Here is a 15959-nt window from a genome sequence, read left to right as displayed (position 1 = left end):
AAGACAGCAAAGAGGACAGTTTGAAAAACTTAACAAAAGCCAAAACACCGAAACCTATTCAATGTACGTGTTCACAAAGTGAACAACTGACAGCTAACTGCTTCACAGTGAAAGTTTTGCTCACCTCTTTCCTCCTGTCGCTGTTTTCCTTCTGCAGGTGCCACTTCAGAGACACATGAGGAGACCTGGCCTGGCACTCCAGAAATGTAGTGCTTCCCTCCACCCCATACTGCACTGCCTCCAGAGTATTCTTGTTTGCTATAAAACAATATGCAAATATATTTTATGTAGTATTTCTGAGAGAATATATAAAATATGTGAAGAAGACAGATAGAGGTAGGGAAGAAACAAATAAGAACAACAAGCCAATAAATAATAGACAAAATGGACACTCACCATTGGAATTATAACCTCTGCATTGGCGGATTGGGTTGCCGTACTTTACATCCTGTCGACGGCTCCGTCTAGAGGGGTCAGATCAACATACGAAAATAAAAAGCTTAACTTCCACATATTTTAAAAATGTCACATGTGCTAAAAACAATGCGCAGGACAGAGACATTTCCTATGCCAAACACAATTTCCTATGCACTGTACCAAGGTGCGCCTGCCTGTCTACACTATCTTGATCCTCACCTCTTCTGTGAGGCTGAGTATCTTGAGCAGGATTTGCCGTCCCAGGCGCAGTACGGGTCTCTGGCCAGACAGCAGTCAGCGCAGGCCTCCCCGTACACATCACAGCGATGGAGAGCCAGGTGGGTCACGCCCAAGACTGACCCTACGTACAGTTGTTGCTATAGTGAAACACATGTAAAGGTCAGGATATAAAAACAGAAATCAGATGCACACTGACTCTATATATTGTCTATAATGTGACTGTTTTGGTGTAATTTATGAATACTTCTTAGTTGAATTATTGATCCAAGCAGTTTCCAGGTAACTTACCCGTTTGGATGAAATCTTCATGGTGGTAATTGGTGTGGGAACCTGCAGGGATACAGTTAAAAACAGCTTTAAATAAGCGGACAGTGAATATCAAAAATGTCAAAAAGAAAATCATTATTATCTCAGGCAACAAATAGAATACACTTACACAGAGAATGGGACAGACGGAGGGGGAGAAAAAACAGAATAAGATGGGGTGACTGACCTTGAAGACCTCCACTTCCTCTAAGACCAGCTCCTCTGTCTGCAAGTCGTCTCTAGGCAGGACTATCACTTTCTGGACCGTCCCCCGATCTGTAAAACAGAAGCGAGACGCACGTTTAACTCGCTTACCCCATGAAATATCTTAATATTTATAAAATCAATATTTCAAACTGAGAATAGCTTTGAGGGATCCCACAGTCTGACCCATCTATGTTAAAGAGGGAAAGACACATCCTCGACTTGTGCGTGAACCTCAACATACAGATCCAACACTAGAGGATTTATACATAATATAATTTTAAAACTACACAATGATATGACTGCTGGATTACTGGACAGTCATCCCATAATGTCACTGACCTGTTCCCAGGAAGAGCACCTCGTAGCTCCCGTCAGCAGCTGTCACTTGGTCCACGGCAATTGTGGTGAACTCATAGTCCACGTTGGTTCTGACCACCAGGGGGCGCTTGTGCACCGGGTATACAGGATTGTACATGGTGGGGTGGTTTCTCATGAAGTTGATAACCTCATCTGGGTAATCCTTTGTGGATTTCATGTTGGGGGTGAAAGTGCCTCCAGGACACTACAGACAATAAAGAAGTGAAACTGTCAAACCTGCAATTTACCAATTTACCTTTTGCAGTAAAAACTTGTTCTTGTAAAAATGATGACAGAGAATTTTCTTTATGATGTGAGAAAGGGTGTATTCATCATTTTTTATTGTTTATAACTCACAGTGCCAGGTCGTGGGTAGGGAATCTTCCCAGTGTATGCCACCCACTGGTAGTTGGGCCCTTCCTTGTGGGCAAAAGGCCCATTGAAGACCATACGGATGTCAGCCATGGAGTAAACGCACACTGCCGAGCCTTTAAAGACGGATCTGGAGGAGGGCAGGAGAAAAAGGGTGAGCACAGAGAGACAGCAGCGAGTGGATACAGATTAACTCACTCCCTGAGATAATTACTGTGGGCGCTCTCTGCGGCTGGTAGAATCTACTTCCTTCCCACGTACTCAGCCGGCCTCTTACAGGAACGCACCGAAACATTATGACGCACAAACACACTCTCAAACCAACTCAACTAGAGTCAAGCTGTCTGATACACTGACATACAAACACCCACGTACTGCAGAGAATCGCCAGAGCTCAGGCTCTCGCTGCTGTGTGGTGGGTGTACTATGTTTGTAACTCCTGTCATGGGCCTCTATCATTAGCACCACATGTTTTTATCTGCTGGGTTTAAAATGTGAGTGATGCCTGAGGACAGGATGGAAACAATACCAGTATTTGTTTCTCAAATACATTAATCAAGACATGTTTATTATGACTCAGTGCGCACCTCTCCCCGCTTGTGCGCAGTCAGAATTTCAATTTACATGTCTGCTTGTTTGCCTTGAATTTTAATGCTATGTGTTGAATGACAACTTACTATAAAACCTGACCTATGAGGAACTACAGGCTCAGTCAGTCTCTCAGAGGAGCGCGACTCCCTCTGGGCTCCAGATTCACTTTCTGTCTTGTCTTTGTAGCCTGAATCTGACAGGGCCATGCATGCGCAACACAGCATTTCAATATCAGAGAGAGCTGACACCTTCAGGCTGAGCGGAAAAGAATAAAAACTGCAGGAGGAAACCAAATTACACCTTTCCTCCAAAACTGCATGAAAGTTAAGAGAGTTTGAGAAAGCTGTCAGTCACTCACCCGGAAACTGAGAAGACTCCGTAGATGACAGGATTCTTGGTGTCTTGAGTTGGCTGGATGTAGACGTCCCCTAGAAGAAAATAAAAGAATTTATAGTCACAGCAATAAACCGGGAAAAGCAGCAGTGGAAGAAGTATTCAGATCCTTTACTTAAATAAAAGTACCAATAAAACAATTTAAATATAGTCATTAAAAAGAAAAAGTCTGGTATTCCAAATTTTACTTAAATGAAAGTAAGTAAGTATTATCCGCAAAATGTGTCGTTCGAAAAGCTCGTTCATACGTTTGAGCATTTTACTGTTGTGGCCGGTTGGAGCTAGTTTGAACAACTTTGTATAAAGTTAGATCATTTAGTCCCTGACCAGGGTGTTCCCCACCCTCGCCCAATGTCAGCCGGGATTGGCTCCAGCCCCCCAGCGACCCTACAAGGATAAGCGGTATAGATAATGGATGGATGGATGGATGGATAGTCCAAAGGGTCACAACATAAATCTGACATTCATGTTGCAGGAAAGATGAAAAGTTCTGCCGCACAAAAATGTTCATATAACTTTTCTCTGATCTTCGCTTTCTTGGGAAATAAAATTGAGAATTTTACATCTTTGGCCTTCAAACAGTTAAGTGAAACCATGTGAGAAGTTAAGAGGAGAAATCCAGAGACACCTGACACACATGACAAGAGAAACACCGCTTTTTTGTAAGGAGTCCCAAGAAAAGCAGGTTGAGAGCCACTGGTTTAATTCTTACAAACGCTTTAACAAGTGTGTGTTTGTATGTAAAATCTCAATCTGCGTAGTAGCTGCAGCTGTCAGATGAATGTAGTTGAGTAAAAAGTGGAGTATTTGCCTCTGGTTAGTGGAAAAGAAGTATACTACAAAATAGAAATATGTACAAGTACCTCAAAACTGTACTTGAGTGAATATATTAAATATAATAAGAGGGCAACTTTTCCTCAGAAGCACAATAACGATCACATGATGAGTGGTCAGTGAAAGAAAAGTAAATATTAATGTCTGCGTCTCGTATCAAAGTCTTTATTAGTTCGCAGATTCCACCTGGTTCCGACCCAAAGCAACTGTAATTGTGACATATAGAGATGTTATTGTGCTTCCTACGAGGGGGGGGGGGGGTTAAGGGAGAGTTTCCTCGCGAATTGTGGTTACCAGAGCCTCAATGAGATCTTGAACCCAAACTCTTCCGCAGCTGAAACTACCCTGTCTCAGCGGGGAATATAAGTGAAATAGAGATCTCTGGTGAAACATGGCTTTAATAGGAGCCATATGCATCTGATGACTGTAGGGGTTGAGGCAGTTGTGAACCCTGCATATCCTCTGATGGCTTAATGAGAGAAAAGTGCAAGGAAAAACAATGAGGAAGAAAACTGAAATAAATTTTGAGTAGACAGGTTGAGTAGAATAACACCTCACCCTCAGTTCAACACGTAGGTCCATTTATATCTTTGCATCAGTGGGAAACTAGTGAAGTGAGCTCAGACCACTTGTCTCAAATGGCCTTGAACAGTTAGGACAACAATTATCAATAGTCAAAAGGTCCTTGGAAAAATAACAATTACAATGAACAGGCATGGAATCCTATCCTCTGCTTTATAACCTGAGGTCTTTTTCATGGTTATCTGTCAAGCTCTTAATCTGACACACCACAGTAAGAATGCAGAGCCGCCCTCTCATATTTATCTCTCAGATATCACCTGAATGAACTTGAGAAGAAGAAAAAGAACTAAATGCGAAGCCACAATCATGCCCTTGGAACTGACGGTGAAATGTTGATCCTTGTGCCCTTGGCGTTATCAAGTGCGCACAAAATAAACAGGGAGGAGGCTTAAATTGACATGGTTTATTTAAAAACATCATTTCTGACTCTGCAAAGCTGCAAAATCCACAAACTCCCTTTTGATCAGGAGTTTTAAATCTCTTCAGAAAAAAAAAAAAAAATCTCCCTACATGCCAAAGTACAAACATGACAGGTAATGGCTGCACACTAAAGCAAAAATTAACTTTTGGCAAACAAAGTAGAAATTCATAACCCATCTGACGCCAGTTTGACAGACCTCCTGGCTACAGAGTGAGCGCAGTGAAAGAGAAAAGAAATAAATCAGGCGAGAACTGGAACAAGTTGCGTCACAGCAACTTTTGTTTCTGATGTGTCAGATCAGACGGAGTCTGTGAAGCTCTCGCAGCGTCACATTAGCAGAGAAACATCTCTGAACACAAAGACTGGGGATAAGTAAGGTGCTGTGAAAAGTAAAAACAAAAGAGAGGGTGAAAGATGTGAATAATCGCGGGATGGAAGGAAGGACTGTCAAGCTCTCTAAGAGATGTGCACCGAAAATATTCTGTTGAAATGTCCACTTGGAATAATTACAGAGAAAAAAAAAAACAAACAAAAACCAACAACAAACTTCTTCATAAAGAATGAAAGGGTTTTGGGAATTGTGGGCTACAATGACATAAAAAAATAACTCAATGAAAAAACAACGTTTCACGGCGTAATTACATTTCAGAAAAGGCAATAAAACTTTATTGCCCACACATTGGTTCTCGTTTTTGTCTGGCAGACATTTTCATCTCTCTCGCGTCTCTGTGTCTCTTTCCCCTCTGTCTTTACAATCCTCCTCTCCCTGGGTAAAACACTGAATGCTTTTTCCTCTGTTAGCCTCGGCTCAGCTTCACCATGCGAATGCACTCCGCTCTCTCCCACGAGTCCTCATGCAACCACTCTGATGCCTCTGCTGGTGCCTCCATCGGGACCACAGCAGGACTGGAGACAGAATACATTTCTAGCAGACTGTCTGTGGTTGTGGGAAGGGCGACCACAGAGCTGTGGGATGTCACACCGCACCTCAGGACTCACAGTGACCTCACCGCGAGCGCTCATCCGCACTGAGACAACAGATGACCTGCTGCGATGTGTGCAGACTCAAAGTGCAGCAGCTCTGAGCGCTCCTCTGTCACTGACACTGAGTGCTCTTGATGCAAAACATACATTTGCAACCTACAAAGCCGAATCATAGTAGAAATAAGAGGTGTTGTCATACTTTCACCTCACAGCTGTGTTTGATGCACAATTACCGGGTGAATTATTTAATACAATCACAATAAATGGACAAGATCTGAATGTAAACAATTATAATTATAAAAAGAAACGTGTGCGTATGTTGCTGACCTTCGTCTGTACTGAAGATTTGAGGTAATAAAAGCGTCTGATCAGTCTGCCTTTGTCTGCATTAGTTCTTTGAGTGTGGTTTGCTGTGTCAGGGTCCTGTATACACAGTAAGCCCCATGTTTCATTTCATTATGTTAATTTTGGCTCATTTTAAGATAATTATAGTCTCATAAAAACAGCTACAAATCGTAGTTACAGTGTAGTTCAAATTCTCTTTTTTTCCCCATTTTGTGGCATGAAATGTAAACTGGTAGTGTTGGACTCGTTTAATGCAAACTATTTAGTTTTGTGACATCTGTCAGCTCAACCACTTCCCTCTCCACACTCTCCCCATACAGAAGGGTTAGTCTTTTTTTCTCATTTGATTTTAATGTTATTTCTTTTTAAAAAGAAGACTTAAAACTTGATAGATAATTAATTTTGAAGTATCATGAAAATGTGTGTGAATTTGAGTTTTTAATTCCTAGTGAGAGCACATTTTTTTCCCTCAAATTCAGCAAAAAAACAAGGGGAAAAGTAGTGAAAGATCTGCTGCTCATACCACCAGTCACTATAATTTCAAGGATACTACAAATCCCTCCTTAATCCTGTCAGTCATGTGAGTGATGGACAGGCTGCGAAGATCCACAGGGGGTCAGACTGATCCCGGCTGCTCATTACTTTGATTGTGTGTGTGTGTGTGTGTGTGTGTGTGTGTACTTGCTTTTCTGTCTCTTGCTTTAAAAAAAAAAAAAAAAAAAAGATTCTCTGTAAAACATGTTGATGGTGCTCGAAAGCAGAACGATCACAGTCTTACTTTAAGGACAGCACCTTTCTGGGATGGTGCCTACTGTACAAGAGCCATGTTAATGTTCAAAGGAATACACATGTCAAGATTAACATGTATGAGTCAGTGATACCTTAATCTAAAGCCGCAGCTTCCTTGGGTTTCTTCCCAGTATTGCTGTACATAAGCAGAGACGTGCTCAATGCTGGTTTGCTGGGTGTGTGTCCCTACAGCACAGTAAGCTGTTGGCCTACACACGGCAGCAAAATCTAATGTGGATTAACATCATGGTGAAAGTATGCAAAGCAAATGTGAAGAGAACTCTGCAAATGAGAAAGTTGTTGATACAGAATCTGTCAACAAGACGTCCATCTGGAGATCCTTGTTTTACATTGTCGTGGTTACACGGTCATGTAAGAATTCTCACTTTCCCTCTGCCAAGTTTTTTGTCAGGGCACAGACGTATTCATTATGTGCATATTACTAACTCCAAGCAGATGTATTATATGCTGCCTGAGTTGTATAGATCGATCACATTAAGTGGTTGCAATTTGTCTCTTGTGAGAAAAAGTTTAAAAACGTGCCAACTTTTAGATTATAAATGCTGACTGGAGCGTAAATGGACAAAAAGGCGGACGCACGTGGCGACGGGTTGGGGTGCATAATGCCCAGAGATGAAAGCAAGCATCAGAGATCCTCTGATAGGGTCAGGTATGGAGAGAGAACTTTAAAAGAGGGAAACAATGATTCAAACTCACTTAGTTCATCAAAGTGTGTCTCGATGCCGTCGGCTCCAGGCACAGAGCAGATGAGTCGAGCCTTCAGAAACGTGCTCCACTTGTTGACCAGACAGCAGTGCCCGCCGTCGTCATTCTGTAAGGCAGAGACACACAGTAGTCATCCATCCGCCTCAGCGGGAAGAGTCCGTCCAACGTCTGACTAACAGCTGTTTAAAACAACCGTCCAAACTAACTGCACTGGGTCTGTTGTTATTGGACCTCTATGACTAAAGATCAGCTCTGTGTTTCAGCTTGGCCCATCTGCACGAGAGGTCAGCCAACATCTACTACTGAGGTAGAGATTCAAGCCTTGGGAAAATGATTCATGGGCTGGAACTCAACAGACATTACACAGTCCAAAAGATTTGCATGGGTGGAAGAAATACATTTTGGGTCTATCTTTATCTACTGTAACATAGAATAGGGAAGAAATCTGTTTTTAAAATGTATTGTGGTCTTTGGTAGAAGGGTTGCATGTTTTCTCTTCCAGACTCAGAGATGTTTTGTTTTACTCTTAATAGCCATGCAAGCGGCGTGGCTTTAGGGAGGGCAATGTCAGTTGGTCGGTTCACTGGACTTTGGTCCAGACTGTCGAAACATTTTAGGATTAACATGAAATTTTCGTTCAGACGTTCGTGGTCCCTAGAGGATGAAGCCTACTGTCTCTGACTTTTCATGTAGCTCCACCAGCGGGTTGACATTTAAGTTCAGAATGAACTATCTTATCAGGGCTGCCATGAAATATGTGACAGATATTCAAGCTCCCAAGAGAATTAATTTTAATGACTTTGTTGATCCATCACCAGCAGGTCAAAAGTTTTCCTTATTCAGTGACATAGTATCTCATCTAATTTGGATTGGCACCAGATTTTGGACAGATGTTCGTGGTTATGTAATAACTCGACAACTTTGAGACTTTGAGATTTAGTAGAGAGTAGAGATATTCATGGTCTTCAGAGGGTGACTTGCAAAAAACTTTGATCTAACATTATACTTTGTATTCTGTGCAAATTCATAATGTTAGCACGCTAACAGGCTTGCATTGTCATTATATGCATGTTAGCATGCTGATGTAAGCATTTAGCTCAAAGCACTGCTGTGCCTAAATACAGCCTCACAGAGCTGCTCGCATGACTGAAGACTCTTTGCTTTGTTTAATAGCCTATATTTCTTGTAAATTACATTCTTTAGGGATACATTTAGCAAACACAAGAGCATCTTGAGAGACATTTTTCTGAAGTCCATGTAGAGATGATTTGAAAGTTTTGGACACCATGTCATTATTCGTCTGTCTTTGGTGAAAAACAGCACTCCAAGCCACAGCAATACATCACTAAGTAAACAAGGTTCTGGCTTTGTATGTATGTCAGTGCATGTATACAGATGCGGACTAAAGTAAACTCTGCCGCTCAAACATTTCATTCAGAGGAACAAAAATAACAGAACGCTTCACAAAGCTAACTGTTGAGGCAAACAGCAGATATTTTGCTTTCTAACTGGTAGTTGGTGTGTGTCACGTTTTTGTGCTCAGCAATTACTGGTGATCATGGGGGACTTTCTTTCTGGTTCTCTAAGAGATGAAGAAACAGGCAACAGGCTGTAACTAACCATTATGGAGACATTTAAACCTTTCACTGGTGACGATCAACATGAGATTTGCTGACTGGTTGCGATAACTCACCAGGCAGATCCGCCCTATCCTGGACTGGGTCATGGGACTCTGGCCCATCTCGGAGGCTTTCTCGCGGAAGAAAAAGTAGAGCTTGTCATCATTCTTCTCGGCACTGTCTGGGATGAGGTGTGCATGGACGAATGTGGGATCTGAAGAAAAGAAAGAAAGACGGAGAGAGCATTACTGGCTGTGCAGCACATGCAGCACAGACTTCTAGAGCATCTGCTTGGGGCATAGGCTTTGGTTGAAATATTAACTACAATTTATAGCAATATACATCTGACTGTGCTTAAGAAAGGAATAACCATATCCATCCAGGAAGAAGAAAAAATTTAATTTAAAGAAATATAATATAAGAGTTAATGCTCTGTGCATATCATCCTTCATCCTTTTTTCACATGCCCATATGCACACTGAAACACGTTCCGGTAGCTGTAATCACTCCTTCCGTCCATACTGACTGTGAGGACCTGAAGTTAAGCTGAAGCTAACATGCGGCTTCAACAGTCTGAATTAAGACAAATCAAGTGGATATCTTCCAAAGTTACAGTCTATTTAGTTTAAAATGCCTTTGCATTTCTCTGGACAGCGTTTCTTTGCTGAGCTGAGGTGGAGGAATATTAACACAAACAGGGAATTTTGCATACTGTAAATTTGGAAGATACATACTCAATCTTTAACTAAACTATATATATATTTTTGGACAAAACAACTGTGGACCTGACTGTGGATCTTGTCTTACATCACTTAGTGCCAGGGAGGGATCTCTCGATAGTCAGTATGAACAGCAAGTAAAAACTGTCAATGTAAATATGACTACCTGAATATTGTTTTTTAAGACAAACATGAAAAATATGAACCTGTCCTTTAACTGTCGATGAACGAGTAGACCCGGAAAAAAAAAAACACTTTGAAATGGATTACATAGCAGGGGAACTCACATCGATGGAAACATCAATGCACATAGTGCATCTTTGCCTCTCGGGGCCTAACGCCCTCAGAAACTTGACGTGATGACAGTGAACATGTCACAGTGTGTATGACTTCAGTCTGCAAGTCTAAAGGATGAAGATTTGGATTCAGCCACAGGCATCATAGAAACTCTGACAAAGAGACTGTTAGCCTCGAGCCTGGAACAGTGCTCTAATTGTTCTCCTGTAAACGCACCCCTTAATTTCTTCCTAGTGACAACGCTCAATATGGCATCACAGTGCGCTCCCACTGGCTGACTTACTGGGTCACCACTGGACACACAGGGTGCCCCTCCCCACTGTGACCAATCAGGGACCCAAATGGGGACAAACCAAAACCAAGAGGAGGAGGAGGAGAAGGAGGGAGGGTAGCCAGAAACCATGTAATGGGGGGGAGGGGGAAACATCCGAGAGATTCCACATGGCTGATTAGCAGGACTCAGGTGTCCCGATTCTGTGTACCACTACCAGGGGACTGTTGTCAGGGCAACAGGGTCAGAGGAAAATCTGGGAGCCAGCAAACCTTTTTTTTGGGTGGGGGAATGGGTGGGGGGTGGGTGGGAGTGATTGATTCGGCAACATCAACCAAAAGCAACCGACGAGCATTTATAGTGCTGTGACAATCATGGTTCACTGGAGAGCAGAGGCTAGTCTGAGTCATTATTGACATTCAGTAATTTCCCCCTGCTACTAAACTACTGACCTTGCCTTCAGACTCCACAGGCATGCAATCAGCAATTAGCGCAGTGCATTTTATACTTCGAGTCAAATGATCAGTGGGTCATGTGGAGCCGGCTGGAAAGATCAACAATCTCATTCCACGAAGACCCTAGGAATGGACGATACGCTGGGTAATGTGTGGAGGCTGCATGTGGTGGATGTTTCCTGAGACATTAAAGCAAACGTTCTTAAGGAGCTGAGGAATAAATTAAAAATGATCTGGAGAGAGGTGAGTGAGTGAGTGAAAGAAATAATGCTGGGTGCAGACCAAGCCGTGAGTTGAGCCATTACCGTTTAACCATCTGGAGTTGTACTGATCAGTCCTCATGGCTGTCTGCTTCCCCAGCGTACGAAAGATAGCAGAGTCTGTTCCCATGAAATCAATGTAGACTCCTGCATACAGCTCTCCATCTGTCAGTCACAGAGAAAAGAAGGAAAGGTGTTGCAGAGGTGAAGTCATGTCGGATGAAAACCATTTCATGGTTAAATTAGAGAACATGTTGTCGACCGAGTCTGATTGAAAGGTTATTAAAACGTTGCGTCACCCCTCTAGGTTTCCTCAAAATCAGACTGATGGCACGAACAGTGGCTGCGGCCATTCAAAGTTTTAACTCCACATGATGACAGGACAGATATACATGATACTTCAAACTCTCATCAAACACGGTTCAGTTGTGTCAGAAATGGCACATTTGGGTTAAAAAGGGTGACCTCATAATTACACTGTAATCATACTTATATCACACTCATTAGGTCAATCAGTGTAATTTGAAAGGACAGCTGGATTTCCACAGCCAATTTCATGTCAGCTGCATTCATGGCGTATAGGTGAGGGGGCAGTGAAAGCCTGATATTGTAGCCCTTCAGCATCACCATCAGGCCTGCTAGTGCAAAGTTTTTAGCTTCAGATTTTGACGCAGACCCCAAGCTATCACGTCTGACATCTGCATAGACAGAAACTTCCTGATCTCCATTTGCCTTGCATGAGAAAAAGCTAGATCTTAGGATTTCCTGCTGTCTATACAAGTGACATTTTGAGGAGGTAAGTGAGTGCAATAGTAGTGTGAAAGAAAACCAACATCTCCTAACACCTAAACCAGGGAAATTCCAGTTTCCTCTGTTGTGTCAGTGTGGTATGTCTCTGCCCTGCCAATTGTGTAAGAAAACCTGTAGCTGATTTTCTTGGTATTACAGTTTTGCTCGGGTCAGCTGGAACTGAGCTGACATGAGAGAGAGGCTTTGTCCGCCCCCCCACCCCACCCCACCCCACACACACACACACACACACACACACACACACACACACAAGCATACATGCAGTGCAGCGGGTCACTGATCAACAGCCATGTTTTTGACCACCTGTAAGCTGCTGACAACAAAAGACCACCCACTGACGTGAGAGTGCACACATCAGTTTGACCAAATAAGTGAATAGGCTATATTGATGAAATGCCAAAACCTCCCTGGTTGCATCCGATTTCCTTTGTTTTATACGATTATAAATTCAATATCTTTGGCTTTTGGCAAGACAAAACAAGCAATCTGAAGACATGGGCTTTTTTAAAAATCACTTTCAATTAAATGATTAATCAACTAATCAAGAAAATAATGGACAGATTAATCGATAATGAAAACAAGTATTACCTGCTGCCCTAGTGCACAATATGAGCACGATATTTAAAACCATCAATCATAATCAGAGGAGTTGATTACTGTGGGGCACCTACTGTAGCCAACAAAATAGATTTTCTTTAAGTAAACACGATCAAAAACCGAAAGAATATATTTAAATTCAATAATAATAATAATATCCCTCTGAGGTGAGCACACACACTGAACTGATTAGAGCCAAAGACATATTGCAAAACTTCTTTGTTTTCCACAGATAAGTATTTAAAGTTGTCTGAACACGTAGGAAGGGAAAAAAAAAAAAAGAGTAGGTACTTACTGATCAAAGCGGAGACGCTGTTAAGTTTGGGGTCATAAGGACATTTTCCCTTCCCAGAATCCACTTTACCAGGTTCAAGTCGGAAAATATATTCCTGTAACGGTAAAGAATTAGGAAAAACATCATAAATAACTCTCTTGTTTTCTCTTCTCATTTGGTAACAGATTTACTGTGTTGAAGGAATCTGTTTTGTGTGTGTTATTGTTTTAATGCAGCATGTACAAGGCACTTCTAGATGTTATAATAAGCAGTTTTAAATGGCAGCAGCATCAAACTAATGATGTGATCAGCTGGGAGAGACAAAATAACAATGACGAGGTGTGAGCTGCTGTGACCCTACAGGCACTGAACAACAGGCTCTCACAGCACTGCTGGATCTGCTGAGGGGAACAAAAAGCACACAAAGCCAGTTATCAGGGAGATGGAGAGGTGGAGGAAAATGCTGAGAGCAATCCAAAACTCATCCACCATGCTTCTGATATTAGTGGCTCGAACCAGAATTCATTATTCCACAGTGCAAGAGGACATCTTGAACATCTGTGTCAACACTGGGTATGTGTCTGCAGCGAGTTTTAGTCGGGCACTTCAAAGCTGGCTGATGATGCCTGACAGGTAGGAAATATGAAAGGGGAAGCAGAACAATGTCGAAGCTGTGTGCGTAACCCATTCTTGGGTGTTTTTGTTTTTAAAACAAGATAATAAGAAGATAAGAAAATATGTGTAGTGATGAAAATGCCCTCATGTCTACATGTGTTTACCCGATGAAGGTCTGAGGACTGAAACGTCATTAATAAAGTGAGTACAACTGACTGATGGTGTGTGGGATTTTTTTTGGTCCTATCACAGTTTGTGTGTCTACATATGACATCACTCTCAGCAGCCATTACAGGCTCCATTGGCATGAGAATAGTACATTTACAAAGCACTCTTGTGTCGAGTGCTACTGCAGGGAAGTATGTTCCCCACATAACAAACACATTCGTAGTGAACATTTTGACAGTAGTAGAACTCTTTTGGAGCTGAATTAATAACCCAAGATATATATATATACTATAAAAAAACATATATATATAAAAAAACAGACAAACAATATGTAATCCTCACTACTCCAGCTGAGACTGAAAAAGTACTCCAGGTGGGCACCAGACTTAAGAGCCTTTACAAAACTCCCTTCTGCCCACCTTCGCCTCCAAGGGCTCTGATGTAGTGCTGTAGTCTGCTGCCCGACTTGTTCTCCCTCCAGATTGGGGTGCCTGTAGGTAGTGGGACCCCTAAAACAGAGACATGGCACAGTGGGCCATCTCGTTACCGACATTCGATTCCAGATCAATGCTACTGTAAATTCAAAAATTGATGATGCCTGTGACATTAACAAGAAAAGAAAAAAATAGGAAAGTAGAAAAAGAAGGACCGGACTCGACGAAGATGAAAAATTCTGAAAAAAAGTAAAATAAAAAAAACATAAAAACATCAAATTGAAGGTCAAAGTGGAGTGAAGAGAACCAGAGAGCCTGGTGGGTGACATCCATCATTTAGTAGCCATATTAGATTAGACTCAGTGTCATGCAAACACAGCTGCAAACTCCATGCATAAACCATGCAGCTCCAGAGAAAGACAAGAGAAAAGGGAAGGCAACAAAATGAGACAACCAACATTTGAAAAAATGCATGACTTTCAGTGGTGTCTAATAAAGTGAAGAATGGAATATATTAAAACAAATATAGAAGAAGAATATTGAAATGGTTTAACTGAATAATGAATAATTGAATAAACTAATGGTTTTTAGTAACCTTCAACAAGCCTGACTGAAACATGCTCCTAAACTAAGTACTCTAGTTCTTCCAAAATGTGTGGGTTCTGAAACAGCATCAAAAAAGCAGTTCAAAGAAAATGTTTCCAGTAAAGGGAAAAACTTTGAGTCAACTAAGGACTAAAAATGTGTGAAGCCCTCTGTGTAACAAGTGGAAGAATTTCTGAACAACTGGTTTCTGTTTACATCTACTCTTACTGAGGAAAATCTTTACAGTGTGAAGCAACATAGCTTTTAGGCCTTAGGGGAGAAGCTGAATGACAAGAGGCTGACTGACCTTTACATTGAAATCTGAACCCTGCATTTGAACAGTGAGACTAAACAGGCCGACTGGTGAGTGTAAGTGTGTGGACTGTAGCCGGTGCCGGCAGCTGCTGCAGCTCTGCGTGGCCGTCGTGCTGGATGGAGGGAGGGATGTAGGGAGGGATGGAGGGAGGGACGGAGGGAGGGCTGAGCTACAAGGCTGATGATGGATGAGAGGCTCCATCAGTAATGATGGCCTTTCAGAGGCTCTCAGCCAGACAGAAAGATAGGCCACAGGCTCTGGTGTGTATAAACAGGTGAGGAAGGGAGGGAGGTCTACGAGGAGGGAACATTTGCTATAGATATACTGTCAACATGCTATTCCCAGCAGCAAGAGAAGATTGTTGCTGCAACAATCTCTAAGCGGTGGCATTTAGGTCCCTCCCCGACAGCAATTTTGCAATAATAATGGAGATCTGGGGAGGACTGGCCATGAGCTTTTTTTTTTTTTCTTTGAACCCTCCAGACCGTGAAACCGTGCAAATCGATGAAAACTAAGAGGCAGAAAATGATAGAAGAAAAGCAGAGTGCATGAAACTGAGGAGCAAGAGCAGAAGGAGACTCTCTGATCCGAGACTGATTGACAGATATGGTTCTTTAAGAAGTGGAGAGTAAAGGTCACAGTGTCTCCATGGCTGCCTGGCTGTGTCTTTGGTTACCTGTGACCTGCGTCCTCGGTCCACATAGGTGCAGATGGGGTTGTACGCCCCTGTCCCACACACATACAGGTGGGTCCGGTTCCATGGCTCAATCAGACGGATGAAGTTTCCACATTCCCCCTGAGGGAGGGCAAAACAAAACCCGGCAGGATTAGAGATTTAGGTTGAAAAAAAAAAAAAGAAAAAAAAGAAAAAAAAGACTGAACATAAAACTGCAATGGAAAAAATGGTTACATAACACATAATGCCCCACTGATGGTTAATAACCCCTCTGCCTGGCTTAAAACCATCACATCTAT

At 42.2% G+C, this 15959-nt stretch overlaps 1 protein-coding gene across 1 annotated transcript in view; it reads right to left on the bottom strand.

Moving 5' to 3' along the window:
• LOC111222836 (semaphorin-3F-like) overlaps positions 1-15959 on the bottom strand; it is a 50713-nt gene that overhangs the window by 1916 nt on the left and 32838 nt on the right. The window contains exons 5-18 of the mRNA XM_022746692.1: positions 15661-15780; positions 14069-14158; positions 12888-12981; positions 11231-11350; positions 9258-9397; positions 7556-7670; positions 2849-2918; positions 1885-2029; positions 1510-1732; positions 1151-1239; positions 946-987; positions 637-794; positions 397-464; positions 125-258 (exon numbers count right to left, since the gene is read on the bottom strand). Coding sequence (XP_022602413.1) covers positions 125-258; positions 397-464; positions 637-794; positions 946-987; positions 1151-1239; positions 1510-1732; positions 1885-2029; positions 2849-2918; positions 7556-7670; positions 9258-9397; positions 11231-11350; positions 12888-12981; positions 14069-14158; positions 15661-15780 — 1608 coding nt within the window. The remainder of the gene's footprint in view (positions 1-124; positions 259-396; positions 465-636; positions 795-945; positions 988-1150; positions 1240-1509; positions 1733-1884; positions 2030-2848; positions 2919-7555; positions 7671-9257; positions 9398-11230; positions 11351-12887; positions 12982-14068; positions 14159-15660; positions 15781-15959) is intronic.

This window comes from Seriola dumerili, unplaced genomic scaffold (genome assembly GCF_002260705.1).
Source record: "Seriola dumerili isolate Sdu_G_001 unplaced genomic scaffold, Sdu_1.0 BDQW01000109.1, whole genome shotgun sequence".
NCBI lineage: Eukaryota > Metazoa > Chordata > Actinopteri > Carangiformes > Carangidae > Seriola > Seriola dumerili.
Note: the sequence above shows the minus strand (reverse complement) of the source record. Positions and strands in the feature narration are given on the sequence as shown.